General features: G+C 47.6%; 1 protein-coding gene across 3 annotated transcripts in view; it reads right to left on the reverse strand.

Annotated features, from left to right (window-relative positions):
- The window catches only part of PFKFB3 (6-phosphofructo-2-kinase/fructose-2,6-biphosphatase 3), a 48,862-nt gene that overhangs the window by 18,013 nt on the left and 10,217 nt on the right, over positions 1–20,632 (reverse strand). For 2 of the 3 annotated variants that reach the window (XM_032963426.2, XM_032963428.2), the window contains exons 2-3: positions 3,120–3,245; positions 2,109–2,205 (exon numbers count right to left, since the gene is read on the reverse strand). In XM_032963426.2, coding sequence (XP_032819317.2) covers positions 2,109–2,205; positions 3,120–3,245 — 223 coding nt within the window. Of the gene's footprint in view, positions 1–2,108; positions 2,206–3,119; positions 3,246–15,282; positions 16,389–20,632 lie in introns of those variants that run through there. The other variant, XM_076070680.1, reaches the window with a different exon arrangement.

A 20,632-nucleotide genomic window follows, 5' to 3' on the forward strand; every position in this document is an offset into this window, starting at 1 on the left:
ACGTGAGGTGATTACACGAGGTGATTATGCGAGGCGATTATGCGAGGTGATTATGCGAGATGATTATGCGAGGTGATTATGCGAGGCGATTATGCGAGGCGATTAATGCGAGGTGATTAATGCGAGGCGATTATGCGAGATGATTACGTGAGGTGATTACACGAGGTGATTACGCGAGGTGATTATGCGAGGCGATTATGCGAGGTGATTATGCGAGATGATTATGCGAGGTGTGTGTGTGTTTGCGAGCACCGTCATCGGTTGTATAACCACCACCACCCACAGGCGGTTGCCATGACGGCGTCAGTCCTGTCCGTCTGGGTCTCTGCACCTCCGGCCATTTAAATAAAAAAATCCCGTGAATTGTAATCGTGCCAGAGTCTGCGTAAATGAGCATCAATCATTACCAACGAACTCCATGAACCCTACAAAGCAGCCTTAGTCTAGCTCTAAGAGCCTGGGGCATTAGTAGTGAACTCTAAGAAGCCTAATGGTGCTTTCTATGCGCTTTGAGCAACAGGTTAAAGGTGCAGCCCTGCAAGTGCTCACTCACGCCACTGCTGGCAGAGGGCTTCCATGCTAGATGAAACTCTATAGAGAGCCCACCGCGAGGGAGCATTTGGCCTACTCTTCCACGCTGACCAGACGTCTTGACATGAAGGTGCCCTGGGTACTAACACCGAAACGGAAGGCTCCTAAAAAAAGGAACCCTTTGTCATGCGGCGTCAGAACTTCATCGTCGTCTGGGTCAGAAGGAAAGACATCACCGCTACGTAAATGCCACGTGCATGGGCGGTGACACGTTCCCCGCAGAGGTTAACCATTCGAAATCCTGCAGCCACCCTGGTTAACCCTGTGGTGCGTATTAACCGTAATGATAACTAGAAACTATTTTTTATTTTACCAGGTAATGCCCACTGAGTCGTTCAGCTCTTTTTCCGAAACTCAAAGAAGTGGCTTATCATCACGTGGAAATTTATAGCAGCCAAGTACTCGAAAGGCGTGATGATGATTCTAAATGTGGTGGGAAAAACCGGAGAACCCAGAGAAAAATCCACGTGACTATGGGGAGAGAGAGTCGTGCAAACTCCAAATATACAGGCGCCAGGGTCGTGATCGAACCCACGACCTGCTGCATACCAGGCGAGGTAATTAACATCTCGCCACTGTGGCACCCACAATGATACCACTATCATGCACCATCTGCTTTACTCACAGTGGACGTTAACGAGATCCTGCGATGTGGTTCGCAAGAGTAGGCCACACTGTGCCAGCGTCACGTTCCAAATTAAAAAAAAAATCCCACCACAGAGTTACTCAATCGGGATCATACACCGCAAGCAATAATCACTCCCTATTGCGAAAACTTGGCAGGACCTTCTTGAAAACGAGACTCGGTGAGGCTTTCCTGGGTATAACAATATAATGAAAGTATAACACACGAGGGACAAGGCACCAATCGAAAGCATCACGGAGTCCGTTTGGTGCGGGTTGTTTTTCTTCCCCGGCTGAGTGACGGGACTCGAGCGTGTGTGTGCGTCTGTGTGTGTGTGTGCGCGTGTGTGCGCTCGTGTGATGTGTGTATGTGTGTGTCTGTATGAATGTGTGTGTGTGTGATGTATGTGTGTGTATGTGTGCGTGTGTGATGTGTGTGTGTCTGTATGAATGTGTGTGTGTGATGTGTGTGTGTGTCTGTATGAATGTGTGTGTGTGTGTGATGTGTGTGTGTGTGATGTGTGTGTGTGTGAATGTGTGTGTGATGTGTGTGTGTGTCTGTATGAATGTGTGATGTGTGTATGTGTGTGTGTATGTCTGTATGAATGTGTGTGTGATGTGTGTATGTGTGTGTGTGTGAATGTATGTGTGTGTGTGAATGTGTGTGTGTCTGTGTATGTGTGTGTGAATGTGTGTGTATGTGTGTGTGAATGTGTGTGTATGTGTGTGTGTCTGTGTGTGTGTATGTGTGTGTGTGTGTGTGAATGTGTGTGTGTGAATGTGTGTGTGTGTGAATGTGTGTGTATGTGTGTGTGAATGTGTGTGTGTGTCTGTGTGTGTGTATGTGTGTGTGAATGTGTGTGTATGTGTCTGTGTGTGCGTGCGCTTCGTACTTCCTGATCGTCATCGCCTCCTCGTTGTCATGGCGGAAGAACTCGAACGAGCGGTACGAGTCGGTGGCCTGGCGCCGGTACATGCCCACGTTGAACACTGCACCGTCCCGCATACACACACACACACACAAAGATCCCCCCCCACCGTATATATCCTTAACAGACTGTGGTGGCAAGTGCTGTTAGCAAGCAGTTATGAATGCCAGCACGGCACAGGGGGGAGTGGGTGGCGAACACCACGCCCGGCTGCCTTTGTCTCCCCAGTGCTGATGTTTACACACTGCACCAGGTCTCATTTCAGGCCGAGTGGACCAAGGGGAGGGCCAGGGCCAGGTTCAGATGTTCTCCACTGTCAATGGTCGCGAGTGGGATTGAACTTGGGTCGTCGGGTGCGACTGGCGTGATCGGAGAGTGACGGTGCCATGTGGGAGGCAGGCGGTCGAGGGGTGGTTTAGGCTGCGGTGGGCGACGGGGGCTCGTGGCAGGAGCGTGTCACGGTGGCGAGATGTCAACTACATCGCCTGGTATACAGGAAGTCGAGGGTTCAATCCCGACCCTGACGCCTGCTGTATATTTGGAGTTTGCATGTTCTCTCTGTAGTCGCATGGATTTTCTCCGGGTCCTCCAGTTTCCCCCCCCCCCCCCCACATTTGGAAACGCGCGTTTAGGGTATTTGGCTGCTGTAGATTTCCACTTGACAAGCCACTTCGTTGAGCTATCATTTGTGGCCAGGTCGCTTCTGAAAAAGAGCTACATAGCCCAGTGGGCATTACCCGGTGAAATACAGATGGTTTATAGTTCTAATTAATAATTGTTCTTCCCGTGCCACCCCCTTCCCCTTCTCCCGTGCGCCCTCCCCTACCCCTCCCGTGCCCCCAGGCGTTTGACGCTAACGAACATGACGCGAGAGCGGCGTGAGATCAACATGAACTTTGCGAGTAAGAACGCGTACAACAAGGTGTTCTTCGTGTTTAGTTTAGTGTCGGTGGGCGATGCCGCAGAGTCACGCACCTTTGGTGCTGACTCCGATCCAGTTGAGGTAGCGTGTGAGCTTCTTGGAGATGTAGGTCTTTCCCCGAGCCGGCAACCCCACCATCACAATGAGAGATGGGGAGTTGGTGAGCCGGGGCACACATGCTGCACACGTGCACAAAGACAAAGATCCCCCCGTGGAGACTTTAACAAACTGTTGGGGGTAAGTGCTGTTCGCGAGCACCTGTTCAAGGCCGGCATGGTGCGGCCGATACCACGCCCGGCCGTCTTTGTCTCCCCAACGGTGATGTTTGCATGCCGCACCCGGTACTCCCTTAAGGCCTGGGACCGGTTCAGAATATTAGTCGCCGGTATTGGCCGTGAGCGGGATTCGAACGTGGATCGCCAGGTTCGTAGCACAGTGGGCTAAACACTGCACCATACGTGCACATGCGCACGGGTAAGGCCCACACACACACACACAGACAACCACCGATACATAAACCTGCACGTGCACACACACAAGCCGAGATAACCATGAAAAGGCAATCATACACATGCAGGCACATCCGGATAAACACATGCACGTGAATGAATATACCCGCACTCACAGACAAGAACAAAGACACACATCCCCCCCTATAGCCTTAACGGCTGTTGGGGAAAGTGCTGTTCGTGAGCACCTATTAAGGCCCGCACGGCTGCCTCTGTCTCCCAAGTGCTCATCCTTTTAAACCATGCCCAAAACAGTAAAACCTCGTTATTTCGGTATTTGATCATTCGTAATTGTGGATAATTCGGCATGGCTGCGCTTTTGGCATATATACGGTGCGCTAGTAATTCGTCACGAGCCGAATTGCCGTACCGAATGGTCCAATCTCGGCATGGAAGCGGAGCGACACCGCGCGCCACGACCAAAACAACGACTCGGTCGAGTGGCGACGCGCGTGGCGAGCGTTAGTGCAGACCCGCGCTTTAGGACTTCACCTTGCTTGTGCACTCTGTGCAAGCCAACCCTCTCAGCAATGTCGTCTACACCCACATCAAGAAGTAATAGAAAGGGACTGAAGTATGAATCCCTTAGTCTGCGAGACAAATCCAAAGTTTTGGATAGAATTGATACAGGCGTGTCAATGTGTATGGTGTGTGAAGAGTTTTTTTTTATATATATTGGGGTAGGAGGCACTGGGCAAGTACCATTGTACATAATTCGGAATATTGGATAATTTGGCAAGGCCAGAGCCTCATATGTGTCGAATTAACAAGGGTTTACTGTACTTATTTAAGGCTGAGTTAACCTAGTAGAGGCATAGGTCTGGGTCATATATTCACCGCTGTTAATGGCCGCGAGTGGTAATCAAATCTTAGGCCACCGGGTAGTAGTGCAGTGCGTTAACCAGTACATCACCGCTCCCCACATACATGCATATAGACACACATTCACGCACACACACACAGACAACCGCCATTCACCATTATGTGGCGGTGATGTCACCATGGTGCCTGTGTCAGGCTAGGTGCACACAGACACACACGTACACACAGAGACATGGGCGATTGGATGGGTGAGCGGGTGAGCGAGCGAGCGAGCGAGAGGCTGAGTGAGCTGTCGAGTCAGTGAATGAGCGAGTGGGTGAATGACGGAGTGAGTGTGTGGGTTCGTAACACGGGCACACGCAAGCTCACACATGCGTACACAGCGGTAGATGCGTATAAATGTATCACGTCAACTCTCAATTAGCTTAGGTAACAGGGCGTTAGGGTGGTTCTAATCAACACAAAAATGCGAAGATGTGAAACACCCCGCACCTTAAAGTATAAAACCCACCAAGGGATTTGTTTATCTTCGTGGAATGCAGGTGAAGAGTGGGAGATCATATCGTCAGTGTTGATTCTTAGGTCGTGGGTAACCGAGTCACCAGGAGCAGCGGCTACCAACAGAACGACCGGAGTACGCTTAAAAGGAGGCCAATGAGCGTGGAGTTAACCTCTTTAATGTTCGTCTTCCTTGCGCTGAAAACTAGCGACCTTTGAACCCGTGGTGGCACAATCACGTGATGGGGAGTAGGGTCAAGGATGTCAGCCCTGTGAGGCAGGCATGGGGAAAGGGGAAAAGGGACGGGAAAAGGAAGAGAGAAGAGAATGGGAAATGAGGAAAAGGATGGAAAAGGAATGGAAGAAACGGGAGCGAAGGGGTCAGGAGAGATGTGCAACTTCTTTCCCACCGTATGTAGCCAAGAATGCTATTCAGAGGTGCGGGTTGATGAGAGGGAGAGGGTAGCTTAGGGCCTCGACGCTGCTGCATGGAACGACAGGGGGCGGCGAGAAGAGGGCAGGAATTTAGAGCGGAGGTGACCACACAGAGGCCACGTGAGCTGGTTTAGAGTGTGTGTATAGATTAGAGCGGAGGGGTTTCACAGTAGGGATGGTCACATAGGAGCCACATGACATATGGGGAGGCTGGGGCTGATTTAGATACATTTAGCAAACACTGGGAAACATTTACCCACAGATTAGGAGCCTCGCCCAGTCTCACGACTCTTTTTCAAGAGGGTCCTTTTATTGGGTGCAATTGTGATCAATAGGCATATCAGACATGAGTACATCGAATTGGCGTAATCATTGGTTCACTGCAGCTCAAAGACTCAGCCCCTACAAGGCGTGTGGTGAAGTTATAGGATTTGCCCATGCCAAGTTTTTTTCAGTAATGGGAATGATGACTGCCATGTATATTCCAATCATGTTCAATGTTGAGTGTGTTTACACATTCGACCACACTTAACACACAACCCATCAGTCACGTGGCCCTTCTAGGAGTGCAAATTTTCACCAGCAATACTCTGGAGCAGGTTTCACACACATCATCAGCAGTGTCAGGCTCGCTTGAATCAATGCTCGTGAAATGGGGATACCGTGTGGATGGTTTGAGTGGGGGGTCAGAACATAAGTGGTGAGCGGCCACACAGCTGGCACGTTCGTTTAGTTTAAACTAGGCGAGTTCAGGGCTTCGAGTAACCCCCACATCTTAACCATACCTGTCAACCCATACGGTTTGCCCCGTATTCTTGTACAGGGCAATTGCGTTCTCAGGTCCATACGGCGTACAACCGTTTTAATACTGGCAAAAAATAAAAATCTCTATTTGTTTGTGTTTCTCTCCCTTGTGATGGGAGTTTGTAGGATGAACGTTGAGATTTATAAGGGGCACGGGGTGACCAATAAGGCCTGAATTGGTCTGTAATGAGCTCGGCACTGATAAGGGGTTGAGAGGTATGATCTTAACCAGTACGTTTCTTTTTCCATGTTCACGAAACTGTTCCCCAATATAACCTGGAAAATTGGAGGAACGGAAAGGACGAAGATGTAAACGAAAAACGTTCCAGATGAGCCTGGTGAAAATATTTTCACTGTATCTCCTTTTTCAACCTTGACCAAAATGTACGTAGCTCAACATATTTGAAACATCTACAATACCATAGGTCCCCCCGGTTCATTGTGGTTAGGAATGTGGATTCGTTTGCATGGACAGGCACCCACATGTACATACCAGCATACTCATACACACATACCAGCCAGCACATAGACAAAAAGACAACGATTCCTCCTACAGCAGTAACAGACTGTTGGGGCAAGTGCTGTTAGCTAGCACCTATTAAGACCTGCACGATACACGAGGGAGTGGGTGGCCAGCACCACGCCCGATTCCCTTTGTCTCCACAGTGGCAATATTTTACACACCGTACCAAGTACTCATATTAGGCTGAGTCGACCTAGGGGAGGCCCAGGACCAGTTCAGATAATAGCACTGGTGTTGGCCGTGAGCGGGAATCGACCTTGGGTCGCTGGGTTCGTAGTGCAGCGCGCTAACCGCTGCACTACCACTCCCCACACACACAAGCATGGACAGGCCTCTACACACGTAACAATACCTTATGTAAAATTTTGATTTAAAGCTTTCGTGACTGCAGTAATTCATATTCTTAGCTCTTTCGGTAAAGTCACGTGACTTTACCGAAAGAGCTAAGAATAATAATACCTTAAGTGCTTTATGCATAGCCTGAACAGACTGTTGGGGCTGTTAGCGTGCAGCACCTATGGTGGCCAGCACACGGTGCACCCAAGTGGGAGTTGGTGTGGCCAGCACCACACCCAGACGCCTTTGTCTCTCCAGTGCTGATGTTGAGACACCGCTCCAGACAGGTACTCATTTATGGCCGAGTCAACCTACTAGGGGAGAGGGGCCCATGACAGGCGGCAATTATTTCGTCGCTGGTGTTAGCCCGCAAGGGGGAGTCGATCTCGAGTAGCTGGGGTTAAGCGGTGCGGCTTGCCGACTGCCGTGCCACCGCTCCTCCCCCGCAAGCCCCATGAACGATGCTGCGAATTATAAATCAGAGTAAAACGTGTCGATTGGAGCGCAGCGGTCTGCGTTCTTACATAATGGGATTGCATAACGATCTGACACCTGACCCATTTAAAGTACTGTATAAGGTGGCCCTTTGAATTTCAGCCTTGACTTTCACTGAACATCTGTGAAACTACTGGACATCTGTGAAAGAGAGCCTCATAACTCGTAAGATTTCTTAGGGATAAATAAATATTGTGATTCTCGTTGAATACAAATATGGTACAGTGAGGGAAAAAAGTATTTGATCCCCTGCTGATTTTGTACGTTTGCCCACTGACAAAGAAATTATCAGTCTATAATTTTAATGGTAGGTTTATTTGAACAGTGAGATACAGAATAACAACAAAATCCAGAAAAACGCATGTCAAAAATGTTATAAATTGATTTGCATTTTAATGAGGGAAATAAGTATTTGACCCCTGTGCAAAACATGACTTAGTACTTGGTGGCAAAACCCTTGGTGGCAAAACCCTTGTTGGCAATCACAGGAGGTCAGACGTTTCTTGTAGTTGGCCACCAGGTTTGCACACATCTCAGGAGGGATTTTTGTCCCACTCCTCTTTGCAGATCTTCTCCAAGTCATTAAGGTTTCGAGGCTGACGTTTGGCAACTCGAACCTTCAGCTCCCTCCACAGATTTTCTATGGGATTAAAGTCTGGAGACTGGCTGGGCCACTCCAGGACCTTAATGTGCTTCTTCTTGAGCCACTCCTTTGTTGCCTTGGCCGTGTGTTTTGGGTCATTGTCATGCTGGAATACCCATCCACGACCCATTTTCAATGCCCTGGCTGAGGGAACGAGGTTCTCACCCAAGATTTGACGGTACATGGCCCCGTCCATCGTCCCTTTGATGCGGTGAAGTTGTCCTGTCCCCTTAGCAGAAAAACACCCTCAAAGCATAATGTTTCCACCTCCATGTTTGACGGTGGGGATGGTGTTCTTGGGGTCATAGGCAGCATTCCTCCTCCTCCAAACACGGCGAGTTGAGTTGATGCCAAAGAGCTCCATTTTGGTCTCAACTGACCACAACACTTTCACCCAGTCGTCCTCTGAATCATTCAGATGTTCATTGGCAAACTTCAGACGGGCATTTATGTGCTTTCTTGAGCAGGGGGACCTTGCGGGCGCTGCAGGATTTCAGTCCTTCACGGCGTAGTGTGTTACCAATTGTTTTCTTGGCGACTATGGTCCCAGCTGCCTTGAGATCATTGACAAGATCCTCCCGTGTAGTTCTGGGCTGATTCCTCACCGTTCTCATGATCATTGCAACTCCACGAGGTGAGATCTTGCATGAAGCCCCAGGCCAAGGGAGATTGACTTATTTTGTGTTTCTTCCATTTGCGAATAATCGCACCAACTATTGTTACCTTCTCACCAAGCTGCTTGTCAATGGTCTTGTATCCCATTCCAGCCTTGTGTAGGTCTACAATCTTGTCCCTGACATCCTTGGAGAGCTCTTTGGTCTTGGCCATGGTGGAGAGTTTGGAATCTGATTGATCGATTGCTTCTGTGGACAGGTGTCTTTTTTACAGGTAACAAGCTGAGATTAGGAGCACTCCCTTTAAGAGTGTGCTCCTAATCTCAGCTCGTTACTCGTATAAAAGACACCTGGGAGCCAGAAATCTATCTGATTGAGAGGGGGTCAAATACTTATTTCCCTCATTAAAATGCAAATCAATTTATAACATTTTTGACATGCGTTTTTCTGGATTTTTGTTGTTATTCTGTCTAACACTGTTCAAATAAATCTACCATTAAAATTATAGACTGATCATTTCTTTGTCAGTGGGCAAACGTACAAAATCAGCAGGGGATCAAATACTTTTTTCCCCTCACTGTAACAATATGAAAATCAGACAATTTCTCTCCACATATCTGCCTCATCCATATAAACAAAAACAATTAAAGTATTTCTTAACAAGCCACACAGGCTTCTGGGAGTTCATCAATTCAGCAGCATTTATTTCATGACAAGCAAAGACTCTGGACTGGTTTTCCTCAGTGTCTCATTAGCAGGGTCAAACTGGGTGATTTAATGCTGGTGAACTGGCGATACTGTGGATGATTGCGTGGGGTCAGAATAAGCAGCGAGGAGGCACATAGCTTTCAAGTCGATTTTGTGTAACCAGGTAAGAAATCAAGAGAACAGGACAGTCTGCATCGCAAGTAACTGATCTGGTGACCAAGACGAAACAGACCCATAGCAATACGTAGAAACACAAAAATACGTAGAGACCCTTCGAGATAGAGATACATGGAGACCCATATAGAGCAATAGAGCTTGAGACCCATAAAGACACGTGGAGATGCATCTAGACCCATCAACAGCCATTGAGATAGAGACCCATAGAGATACTGAGATCTCTAGTTTAGAATTTCGAGTGGATTTTGTTTAACCGGGTGTGTGAGAACTCAAAGAGAGCAGGATAGTCTCATTTCCAAGAGTGACCTGGGGCGACCAAGATCACTTAAATAGAATAAAAGTACGGCAATTAAAAAAACAGAAATCGGCACCAAAACAAAACAAAGTCGTGTGAGACATACAAAATATTGCACAAACAAAATCAGTGTCAGTTAAATTATCAATTGCCCAGAATGCAAGTTGTCTCGGCCAGATTATATTCAGACCAGTTTAGCGCTCAAATGAGCATCAAGGCACTGGTTACAGCCTTGAACCAGTGGTGGGCAGGGTGCAAGTCTCTCCCAAACTGCCAGGACACAACCACCGCTCTTGACTTGCCCACAAAATTGTAGGTATTTTATGGACCCCCAGAGTGGCGGGATGATGGATTAAGTCAACCCCTGCCCCCACAACGAGGATATGAACCAGCAACCTTGAGATTGCGAGCCCTCCCACCCGCCACCGCCCGCCTCACCCCCCTCCAACGCTGGGCCGAAGGACTTTCAAGTTCAATGGCCTCATAGCAAGGTTAGGAATTCACAAGCCCTTACTGGAGTCAAACTTGATTAAACCAGCTTAGCTGATCACAGGAACTCACTCGTTACACCGCCACGCTGGTCAGACCCACCAGCCCATGCTAAGGGCAGATAGCGGTGGTTTTAAAATAATCACGATTATAATAATCATAAACCATGCATTTTTATAAGAATAGGTTTTACCCTTTCTGGCAATAAAACAGTTTGTGTTAAGATGTTAAAACACCAAACTGAAACCTTTTGCAAGGAATCGTGTCTGCATTAACCACACACACACTTGTGGTGAACATGCAGACACAAACATGCTCTGGTAGTATATGATAGTGCATTGTCTTTGAAACTGATTGGTCCACACCTGAGACAGCTTTCTTTAGAGCTCGTCTCAAACAGTGATGGACCAGGGGACGCCAAAAGGCGAACAGCACAAAGACAATGCCACTATCAGGACATGCATTTTTGTTGCATTTGTTAAAAGAACAAAATGCCATCACCCTGGGTGACCCATGCCCCCCCCGCCACCCATAGGTACTCGTGGAAACGATGGCACGGGTGTAGTGTTACTCTTGTTATTTTACCAGGTAAGACCTACTGAGCTAATAGCTCTTTTTCAAAAGCGACCTGGGCACAAATGATAGGTCAACGAAGTGGCTCATCGTGTGGAAATGTATAGCAGCCAAATACTCTAAAACGCATGTTTCTAAATGGAGGGAAACAAACAATAGGACCCTGAGAAAAATCCATGCCACCATGGCATTGACTGTGGTATTCATGGAGTTGATGGTTGGTACACGTGTGGGTGATGGCCATTGCTAATGTGATGGTACTTGCAGAGGAGATGGTGTGATGTTAATACAATGGTATTGGGTTGTGTGGTATTTGTGCAGATGTCGGTACATGTACTGGTGCAGTAAATTCTGTGATGGTAACGGTATACGTTATGGTATCGCTGCAGGTGATGATATTTGTTCCGATTGCGTTTGTGGTGCATAGGTAGCGATGCAGGTGATGGTACCTGTTCAGGTTATATTCAAGGTGTAGGTGTTGGTAGCGATGCAGGTGATGGTACAGTGATGGAAAAAGTATTTGATCCCCTGCTGATTTTGTACGTTTGCCCACTGACAAAGAAATGATCAGTCTATAATTTTAATGGTAGGTTTATTTGAACAGTGAGACAGAATAACAACAAAATCCAGAAAAACGCATGTCAAAAATGTTATAAATTGATTTGCATTTTAATGAGGGAAATAAGTATTTGACCCCCTCTGCAAAACATGACTTAGCACTTGGTGGCAAAACCCTTGTTGGCAATCACAGAGGTCAGACGTTTCTTGTAGTTGGCCACCAGGTTTGCACACATCTCAGGAGGGATTTTGTCCCACTCCTCGTTGCAGATCTTCTCCAAGTCATTAAGGTTTCGAGGCTAACGTTTGGCAACTCGAACCTTCAGCTCCCTCCACAGATTTTCTATGGGATTAAGGTCTGGAGACTGGCTAGGCCACTCCAGGACCTTAATGTGCTTCTTCTTGAGCCGCTCCTTTGTTGCCTTGACCGTGTGTTTTGGGTCATTGTCAATCTGGAATAGCCATCCACGACACATTTTCAATGCCCTGGCTGAGAGAAGGAGGTTCTCACCCAAGATTTGACGGTACATGGCCCCAGTACATCGTCCCTTTGATGCGGTGAAGTTGTCTTGTCCCCTTAGCAGAAAAACACCCCCAAAGCATGTTTCCACCTCCATGTTTGACGGTGGGGATGGTGTTCTTGGGGTCATAGGCAGCATTCCTCCTCCTGAATCATTCAGATGTTCATTGGCAAACTTCAGACGGGCATGTATATGTGCTTTCTTGAGCAGGGGGACCTTGCGGGCGCTGCAGGATTTCAGTCCTTCACGGCGTAGTGTGTTACCAATTGTTTTCTTGGTGATTATGGTCCCAGCTGCCTTGAGATCATTGACAAGATCCTCCCGTTTAGTTCTGGGCTGATTCCTCACCGTTCTCATGATCATTGCAACTCCACGAGGTGAGATCTTGCATGGAGCCCCAGGCCGAGGGAGAGTGACAGTTCTTTTGTGTTTCTTCCATTTGCAAATAATCGCACCAACTTGTCACCTTCTCACCAAGCTGCTTGGCAATGGTCTTGTAGCCCATTCCAGCCTTGTCTAGGTCTACAATCTTATCCCTGACATCCTTGGAGAGCTCTTTGGTCTTGGCCATGGTGGAGAGTTTGGAATCTGATTCATTGATTGCTTCTGTGGACAAGTGTCTTTTATACAGGTAACAAGCTGAGATTAGGAGCACTCCCTTTGAGAGTGGCTCATAATCTCAGCTCGCTACATGTATAAAAGACACCTGGGAGCCAGAAATCTTTCTGATTGAGAGGGGGTCAAATACTTATTTCCCTCATTAAAATGTAAATCAATTTATAACATTTTTGACACGCGTTTTTCTGGATTTTGTTGTTGTTATTCTGTCTCTCACTGTTCAAATAATCCTACCATTAAAATTATAAACTGATCATTTCTTTGTCAGTGGGCAAACGTACAAAATCAGCAGGGGATCAAATACTTTTTTCCCTCACTGTACCTGTTCAGGTTATGTTCAAGGTGTAGGTATTGGTAACGATACAGGTGATGGTACCTGTTCAGGTTATGTTGAAGGTGTAGGTGTTGGTAGCGATGCAGGTGAACTCGCGGTCTGCGATGAACTTGTACTGCTGGCTAGTGGACACGAGCAGGTGGGATTTTACTTGCCAACTTATTTTAACATTCTAGTGCCGCTCCGGGAGATCGAATGGAACCCCCCAATCTTTGGACGATTGCTAGTCCAGTGTGCGCTAGCCATTGTACCACACCGGCTCATGATGCGCTGTTAATGGGTGATGCGGTGGACGAGCGGTGGCGTGGTGGTTAGCACACCGCGCTACGGACCCGGCGACCCCCGAGTTCGAATCCGAGGCCACGGATTCGACTCAGCCTCGAATAAGTCCCAGGCTGTGAGAGTATGGACATCTGTGAAAAAGAGCTTCACAGCTCATCGGATTCCTCCAGGATAAATAAAGGTTCTTATTCTGTTCGATTTGCGTCACGTCGCTCGGTGGGCGATGGTTGTACCGCGATCATTACGCAGTGTGCCACGTGCGACTGTGTGTGCCATGTATAAGTACCCCGGGTCACTTCCTGCACGTGGCACTCTTAGCTAGGGCTGAACGATTTGGGGAAATGATCCGATTGCGATTTTTCTGACAGATATTGCGATTTGATTTACGATCATTTTTTTAAAAAGTCAAGCTTCAGTTCATTATTCACTGTGTAATAGATTTAAAACATGTGATTGAGCATTACCACGTGATACCATCAACATATGAACTGCTCTATTTAGTCTCATGCAAGGATGAGAACTTAAAAGATATGAATTGCTTCCAACATGTATTTAATAAAACATTTTTAATTAAAAAGGAACAAGCAAACATAGAACAATTGTTAAGTTAAATAACGTTATAATAATAAAAAAGTAATAAAAATTCCAATAAGAAATAGGTCTTTTAAAATCGCAAAAAATCGCACCCTTTGCGATTTGCAAATCGCATTGTTTCAAATTGCGATTTCGATTGAAATCGATTACCGTAATCGTTCAGCCCTACTCTTAACCTCGTCTCCCGAGGTCTGACCTGGTTCAAGCACCAAACTGAACCGTGCACGGTGCTAAATATAGAACGCACGTGGCATCACAGCCACGTGTGTGTACTCGCCTAGGTATGCGACTATTGTGAGTGTGTGGGGGAGCGGTAGCTTAGAGGTTAGGGCGAGCCGAGCTCAATTCCGGCTCACGGCCAACACCAGTGGCGGGTCACCTGAACTAAGTCATGGGCCTCCCCTAGGTCTACTCAACCTCAAATGAGTACCCGATGCAGTGTGTAAACATTGCCACTGGGGAGACAAAGGCGGTCCGTGTGTGGTGCTGGCCACCCAACACCACGCACGGTCCAAATAGCACTTTATGTTAAGGCTATAACAGTACACGGGGGACCTTTGTATATACTGCATAGCGCTATTGTGTATAGTGCTATGTAATGTATACTTGTGGTTATGCACTTTGTATATTTCATGTCGTGTTTGTACTGCAGTATGCAGTTCGGTGCAGCGTGTATTTGAACTGCACGTGCACGTACATAATATGTACATATAAACACAATGTCATTTGTATTGGTTATGCACCATGTGTTGTGTATACAAGCCACGTGTAATCTGACCAGCACAAGAAAAGCACGCCCGGTCGCCTTCGTCTCCCGAGCGACGATGTTTACACAGATACTCCCTGAAGGTCAAGTCGACCCAGGGGAAGGCCCTGGACCTGTCTTGATGAGTATGTGCCCCTCGCTCACTCGTTGTGAGCGGGAATCCAACTCGGAGCGCAGTGCGCTAACCACTGCACCACCGCTCCCCAGGACAAACTCGACGCGTACTAAAAAAATACTCCACGTGTGTTTAGACCGGTACTCAATTCCACGTGTATCTCATTCCCGCGTGTACTCAGACCGGCACTCACTCAACGTGTACTCACTCCACGTGTACTCAGACGAGCACTCACTCCACGTGCACTCCACGTGTACTCACTCCACGTGTACTCACTCCACGTGTACTCACTCCACGTGTACTCACTCCACGTGTACTCACTCCACGTGTACTTACTCCACGTGTACTCAGACCAGCACTCACTCAACGTGTACTCACTCCACGTGTACTCAGACCAGCACTCACTCCACGTGTACTCACGCCACGTGTACTCACTCCACGTGTACTCACTCCACGTGTACTCACTCCACGTGTACTCAGACCGGCACTCACGCCACGTGTACTCACACGCCTTCCTGGGCGCCACGTCCCCGTGTCTCGGCACCCAGATCTTCTGGATGCGAGTCTGCGTGAGCTCCCGTGAGTCCGCCAGGGTGAGCGCTTGCAGGGGGGGGGGGGTCACGTTGACCCCACCGACCTCACTCGGGGCTCGAACTGTGTCGTCCTAACGTCCCGGGTGATCCGCACACAACCCCCACGACAGCAGCAGCACGCCTCGCCTCCGCAGTTCGTACGAGCAGCCCACGAAGTCAAATCCTCTGCGTGCCTTGACCAGACTTGAATGACCGTACCCTAACCGGGACCTTCTAGAGCACTTTACAACAAAAAAAATATGTCTATAATAATCGTGCTAACTCTAATCTAGTATTACAACTTTAATAGCACTGCTGTTTATTTTCTGCCCCGCTTGGCGTGTGCTCAGCAAACCGTGATTTAGAAAAAATAAAATCGATCTCCCAGCTTACTCAGTTGACTCAATCGGCACGAATGATCCGATGATCGGGTATCGAACCGGGACGTCTCGAGCTTTTAGGCAAACTACAATCTACGACCGGTAACATCAAGCGACTGTCCGTGCTGATGTCTCACCCCACACGCAACGTTACGCAGCCCAACCCCCACGTGCCTGCTCTCTCTCTCCTCCTCCTTCCTCCCTGTAACTAATTAACTCATTAACGACCACAGTCGTGCAACTTCCAAACCAACCTGCCCACCTCTCACCACAACACCCAACACACCGCACGTCTGAGCACTTGAAATCGACTAATCTCAAAACGCCTCGCCAATGAGGCGCCCACGTGAACCACAGGCAGCCCGCCCAAAGCCTTCAATACCTAGAGACCACAACACAAAGAGCATGTGTTGTGTACACGCCAGCCTTTGTATACCGTCAGCACGGACGTGTGTACAGCATAGATATACAGTATGTATTGTATACTGTAGTCAATTAAATCTGTAGACGTTGCAGATAGTTTAGTTTATATGCTGTACAGTCCCTGCCGGCTTCACTCTCCTCCCCCTACTCTGTCTTGTCCGGCTTTGTGCGTTCTGGCTTTGTAGATCCTGTTTTTATTTGCCACTCCTTTCTTCACTTCATTCATTATATCGCTCAAGGGGTTGTTCTCTGAGACCACGTGGCCGCCACGCATCCCCCCCACACTGCCACCGGTACCTCCTCCCTCCCCACTACCACCTCCTCCCTCCCCACTACCACCAGCTCCTCCCTCCTATCCACCACCACCTCCTCCCTCCCCTCCACCACCACCTCCTCCCTCTCCACCACCACCACCTCCTCCCTCTCCACCACCACCTCCTTCCCCACCACCACCACCTCCTCCCTCCCCATCACCACCTCCTCCCTCCCCTCCACCACCTCCTTCCCCACCACCACCACCTCCTCCCTCCCCTCCACCACCTCCTTCCCCACCACCACTACCTCCTCCCTCCCCACTACCACCACCACCTCCTCCCTCCCCACCACCACCTCCCCACGACCACTACCTCCTCCCTCCCCACCACCACCTCCTTCCTCACCACCACTTCCTCCCCACCACCACCTCCTCCTCCTTCCCCCTCCCTTCCCTCTCCACCCTGGCCCCCACCATCGGGAGTGACTTCTTCCCCACGTTGATAACCACCCAGTCCGCTCGCGAAAACACTCAACACCACCGATTGCTCCCTTCAAATAAAAAAATGTAATAGGCGACGTTTCGGGAAATGTCCTTTGTGATGTTATCTTCCTCGTCTGGTATGCAGGAGGCGGGAGGTTCAATCTCCGACCCTGACGCCTGCTGCTGTATATTTGGAGTTTGCGTGGATTTTTTTCTTCGGGTCCTCCGGATTTTCCCTCCACATTTAGAAACGTGCATTGAAATTCTTTAGATTCATTTGCTGCTATAAATGTCCAAATGATGAGCCCACTTTGTTGAGCTATCATTTGTGGCCAGGTTGCTTCTGAAAAACAAGGTAATACCTCAGTGGACTTTGCCTGGTAGGATGGGGATGGTTTAGTTTCATTTGTGTTTGTTTTGGGTGATTGTTTACCTTACTTGTACTTTTCACTGCTATGATGTTTTTGTATTGTTTGTTGTTGTAACGTTCTTAGCTGCCCCTGCGAGACATTTGTGAAAAAGACCTGTATAGCTCATCGGATTCCTCCACTATACATAAATATTCTGATTCTGAGAGCACAGGCTCCTCTAAGAAATCAATTGCGTTGTCTCTTTTCATTGTTCTTAAAACTGTGATACGATCTTACTCTTATTCACTCATGCTCTCTGGCCTATGTTCCATGAAGAAGGGCCATTGCCCAAAACGTCGCCTATCATGCGTCTTCTTTGGAGGCGGCACACACACACAAAGTGCTATTGACAAGGAACGTGTTGAGTTTGTTGACTATTATGCTTTGTGCACCACTACCAACGTAGCAAAGCCAGCAGCAGCACCAACATCATTTGTTGCACTGTTTTCGTTTCTGGGTGAGAAAGCGTGGCACAGTGCAATCGTGTTCTTGCCAACATTATTGTCAGCAACCCCTCCACCACCCGACAATAATAACAACACCATACGTGGAAACCTGACAATATATCCACAAGTGCGTGTAGTAAATGCAGACTTGATTCCTTGCAAAATGTCTCTATTTGGTGTTTGAGCATCCTAACACCTATTTTATTGCCAGAGAGGGTAAAACCTATTCTTATTTTTACTAGCTTTACTACCCGGCTTCGCCCGGGACTTGGATGAATTTCATATTCCCTTATATGTCACTGAAAAATCCTGAAAAAAATTGATGCTTGCAAGAAAGAAAAAAGCCGAAGCAAATCAATTTAACTAAATCGGATGTTTTTCACTCAAGGAAATTCAACCTTAACCCACTTATACATAAGGTCGATTTTTGCAACTCGGGAAGGGAATGACGTGGCGAGCTAAAAATAGTCTCGTTGACTTAGAAATTCCAGACAGCATAAGCTGTGCAAATTTCATGACGCCAGAGCTCAGCGTTCGAGAGTTTTGCTGCTTCACACAAACAAACAGATGTATTTTCTGCTTTATATTTAAGATTCTTTGATATTAGCAAAAAGGTCCCATGATTTGACAATCTCGTTAGGTGGTTGAATGTTAACGCTACCAAGTTTGCTCAGGCCACGACACGGTGTCCACATATCCACCCCTGCAGTCAAACGCTCTTTTTTAAACTCCATAAACTCTCTTTTTATTTTACCAGGTAAGGCCCACTGAGCTATGTAGCTCTTTTTTAGAAGCGGCCTGGCCACAAATCATAGCTCAATCAAGTGGCTTATGGTTTGGAAATTTGTAACAGCCAAATACCGTAAAATACTCTAATTTATAGCAGGCAAATACTTTACAGTTATAGCAGCCAATTACAGTAAACGTGGTATTCGTAAGACATGTGTTTTATCTTGTGTATTCGTGTGTGCTATGTTGGTAAGGAATTGGTGAATGGATGAATGGTTGGATAAGTGCGTGGGTGGGCAAGTGAAAGAGTGGATGGTTAGTGGGTGAGTGGTTTGGTGGGTACTGTAGGTAGGTTGATGAGTGAGCGGGTTGGTGAGTGGTTGAGTGTGTGGGTGAGTGGGTCTATCTGCAATTCAACTTTCAGGTGTAGCAATTTAACGGCTAAATGACTTGGAACTGATAATAGTTTTGTCCCTTTTCTGGTAATAAAACAGGTGTTAAGATGTTAAAACACGAAACTGAAACCTTTGCAAGGAATCATGTCTGCATTAACCGCATATACTTGTGGTGAACATGCATGTTCTGACAGTATGTGCATTACACTCAGGATTTTAGGGATGAACAGGGCCCAATGGAGTATGTGCAATGCACAGTATGTGCAATGCACATACTGTCAGAATTTTTTTTGTTTGCATGTTCACCACAAGTATATGTGGTTAATGCAGAAATTATTCCTTGCAAAGGTTCAGTTTGGTGTTTTAACATCTTAACACACCTGTTTTATTGCCAGAAAAGGGACAAAACTATTATCATCATTGAATACTGGCAAAGGAGGTCCCATGATGTGACTTGGAACTGAATCTAAAATAACACAAAGAACCCAGCACATTCGTCAATAGCATCGTGTGTGGCCTTAAAGAGAAAACGTATACAATACAGTGGCCCTTGACAACACACAAGCCAGAGACCCAAATTGCTCTTCATTGGCCAGACGAGATCCATGAGTCCTGCTGCACTCAACCACTCACACCTCATCCATTCACGAACCAACCCATCTACAATGGGTCCGGTTCATCCCTAAAATCCCTCGTGGCAAATCTGCGCTCTCCTAAACCAATTCATTAACCCCATTGTGGAACCCAAGAAACCTAAAACGTCCATCTATTTGCCTTCCTAAAGAGCAATAATAGGAACAGGTGGCAAAGCCTTTGCCTTTGCAGCACCAACATTTTCCCAGCAACCTTGTTACCTCCCTTAACATTCGCGCTGGATCCAACTGCATTCGCCCCACGTGATTTGTAACTTTCATCCTTCCCCATGTATCGATCGTTCGATTTTAATGTGTAATTTTTTTGCAGAACCGTGCGTTGTATCGGTGTGGTCTGGGACTGTTCTTGCTGTTGTTTTTCTCCCTTAACCAATCTTGGTAATTGGTGTACTTATGCAATTTTTACTTATATACGTTATCTATTTTATATATTTTAGTGAAATGTGTCACTTTCCTATACTTTGCACTCGTATCGGTTTTTTTTGCTATTGTTTGTTTGTTGGTGTAATTTTCTGACCCGCACCTCATAGACATCAGTGAAAAGGAACTCCTCGAATTATCTCCAGGATAAATAACAATTCTGAGTCTGCACTGCCCTCTGGTGTCTGCGCCTGGCAGCACAGACCACAGGCCCGTGACCTTCCCCCATGCCCTCGGTTGCTCGGTCACCAAAGCTCATGGGGACCGACCCTGCGCGCTTACACAACGTCCCGGCCAGAATACGGCGTGGCCCTCGTCACTTGTGAGCAACTAACAGAGGCGCCGCACCGTGGTCTCAGTGGAAGGAGACAAAGTTCTGCATGGGGAATCACCCCAACAAGGAGTGCCGCGTTGGCGAGATGTAAACTGCCTCGCCTGGAATACAGGTGGTAGTCCTGGGTTCGATCCCTTACCCTAACCCCTGTATATTTGGAGTATTACATGTTGTCTCCGCGTCGCGTGGATTTTCCTCTTGTCCTCCGGTGTTTCCCTCCACAGAAGCATGCGTTTAGAGTATTTGGCTGCTCTACATTTCCACAAGATGAGCCACTTCGTTGAGCTATCATTTGTGGCCAGATCGCCTCTGAAAAAGAACTATATAGCTCAATGGGCCTTACCTGGTAAAATAAAAGC

This window comes from Petromyzon marinus, chromosome 30 (genome assembly GCF_048934315.1).
Source record: "Petromyzon marinus isolate PM22_M1 ecotype Great Lakes invasive population chromosome 30, UKy_Petmar_22M1.pri1.0, whole genome shotgun sequence".
NCBI lineage: Eukaryota > Metazoa > Chordata > Hyperoartia > Petromyzontiformes > Petromyzontidae > Petromyzon > Petromyzon marinus.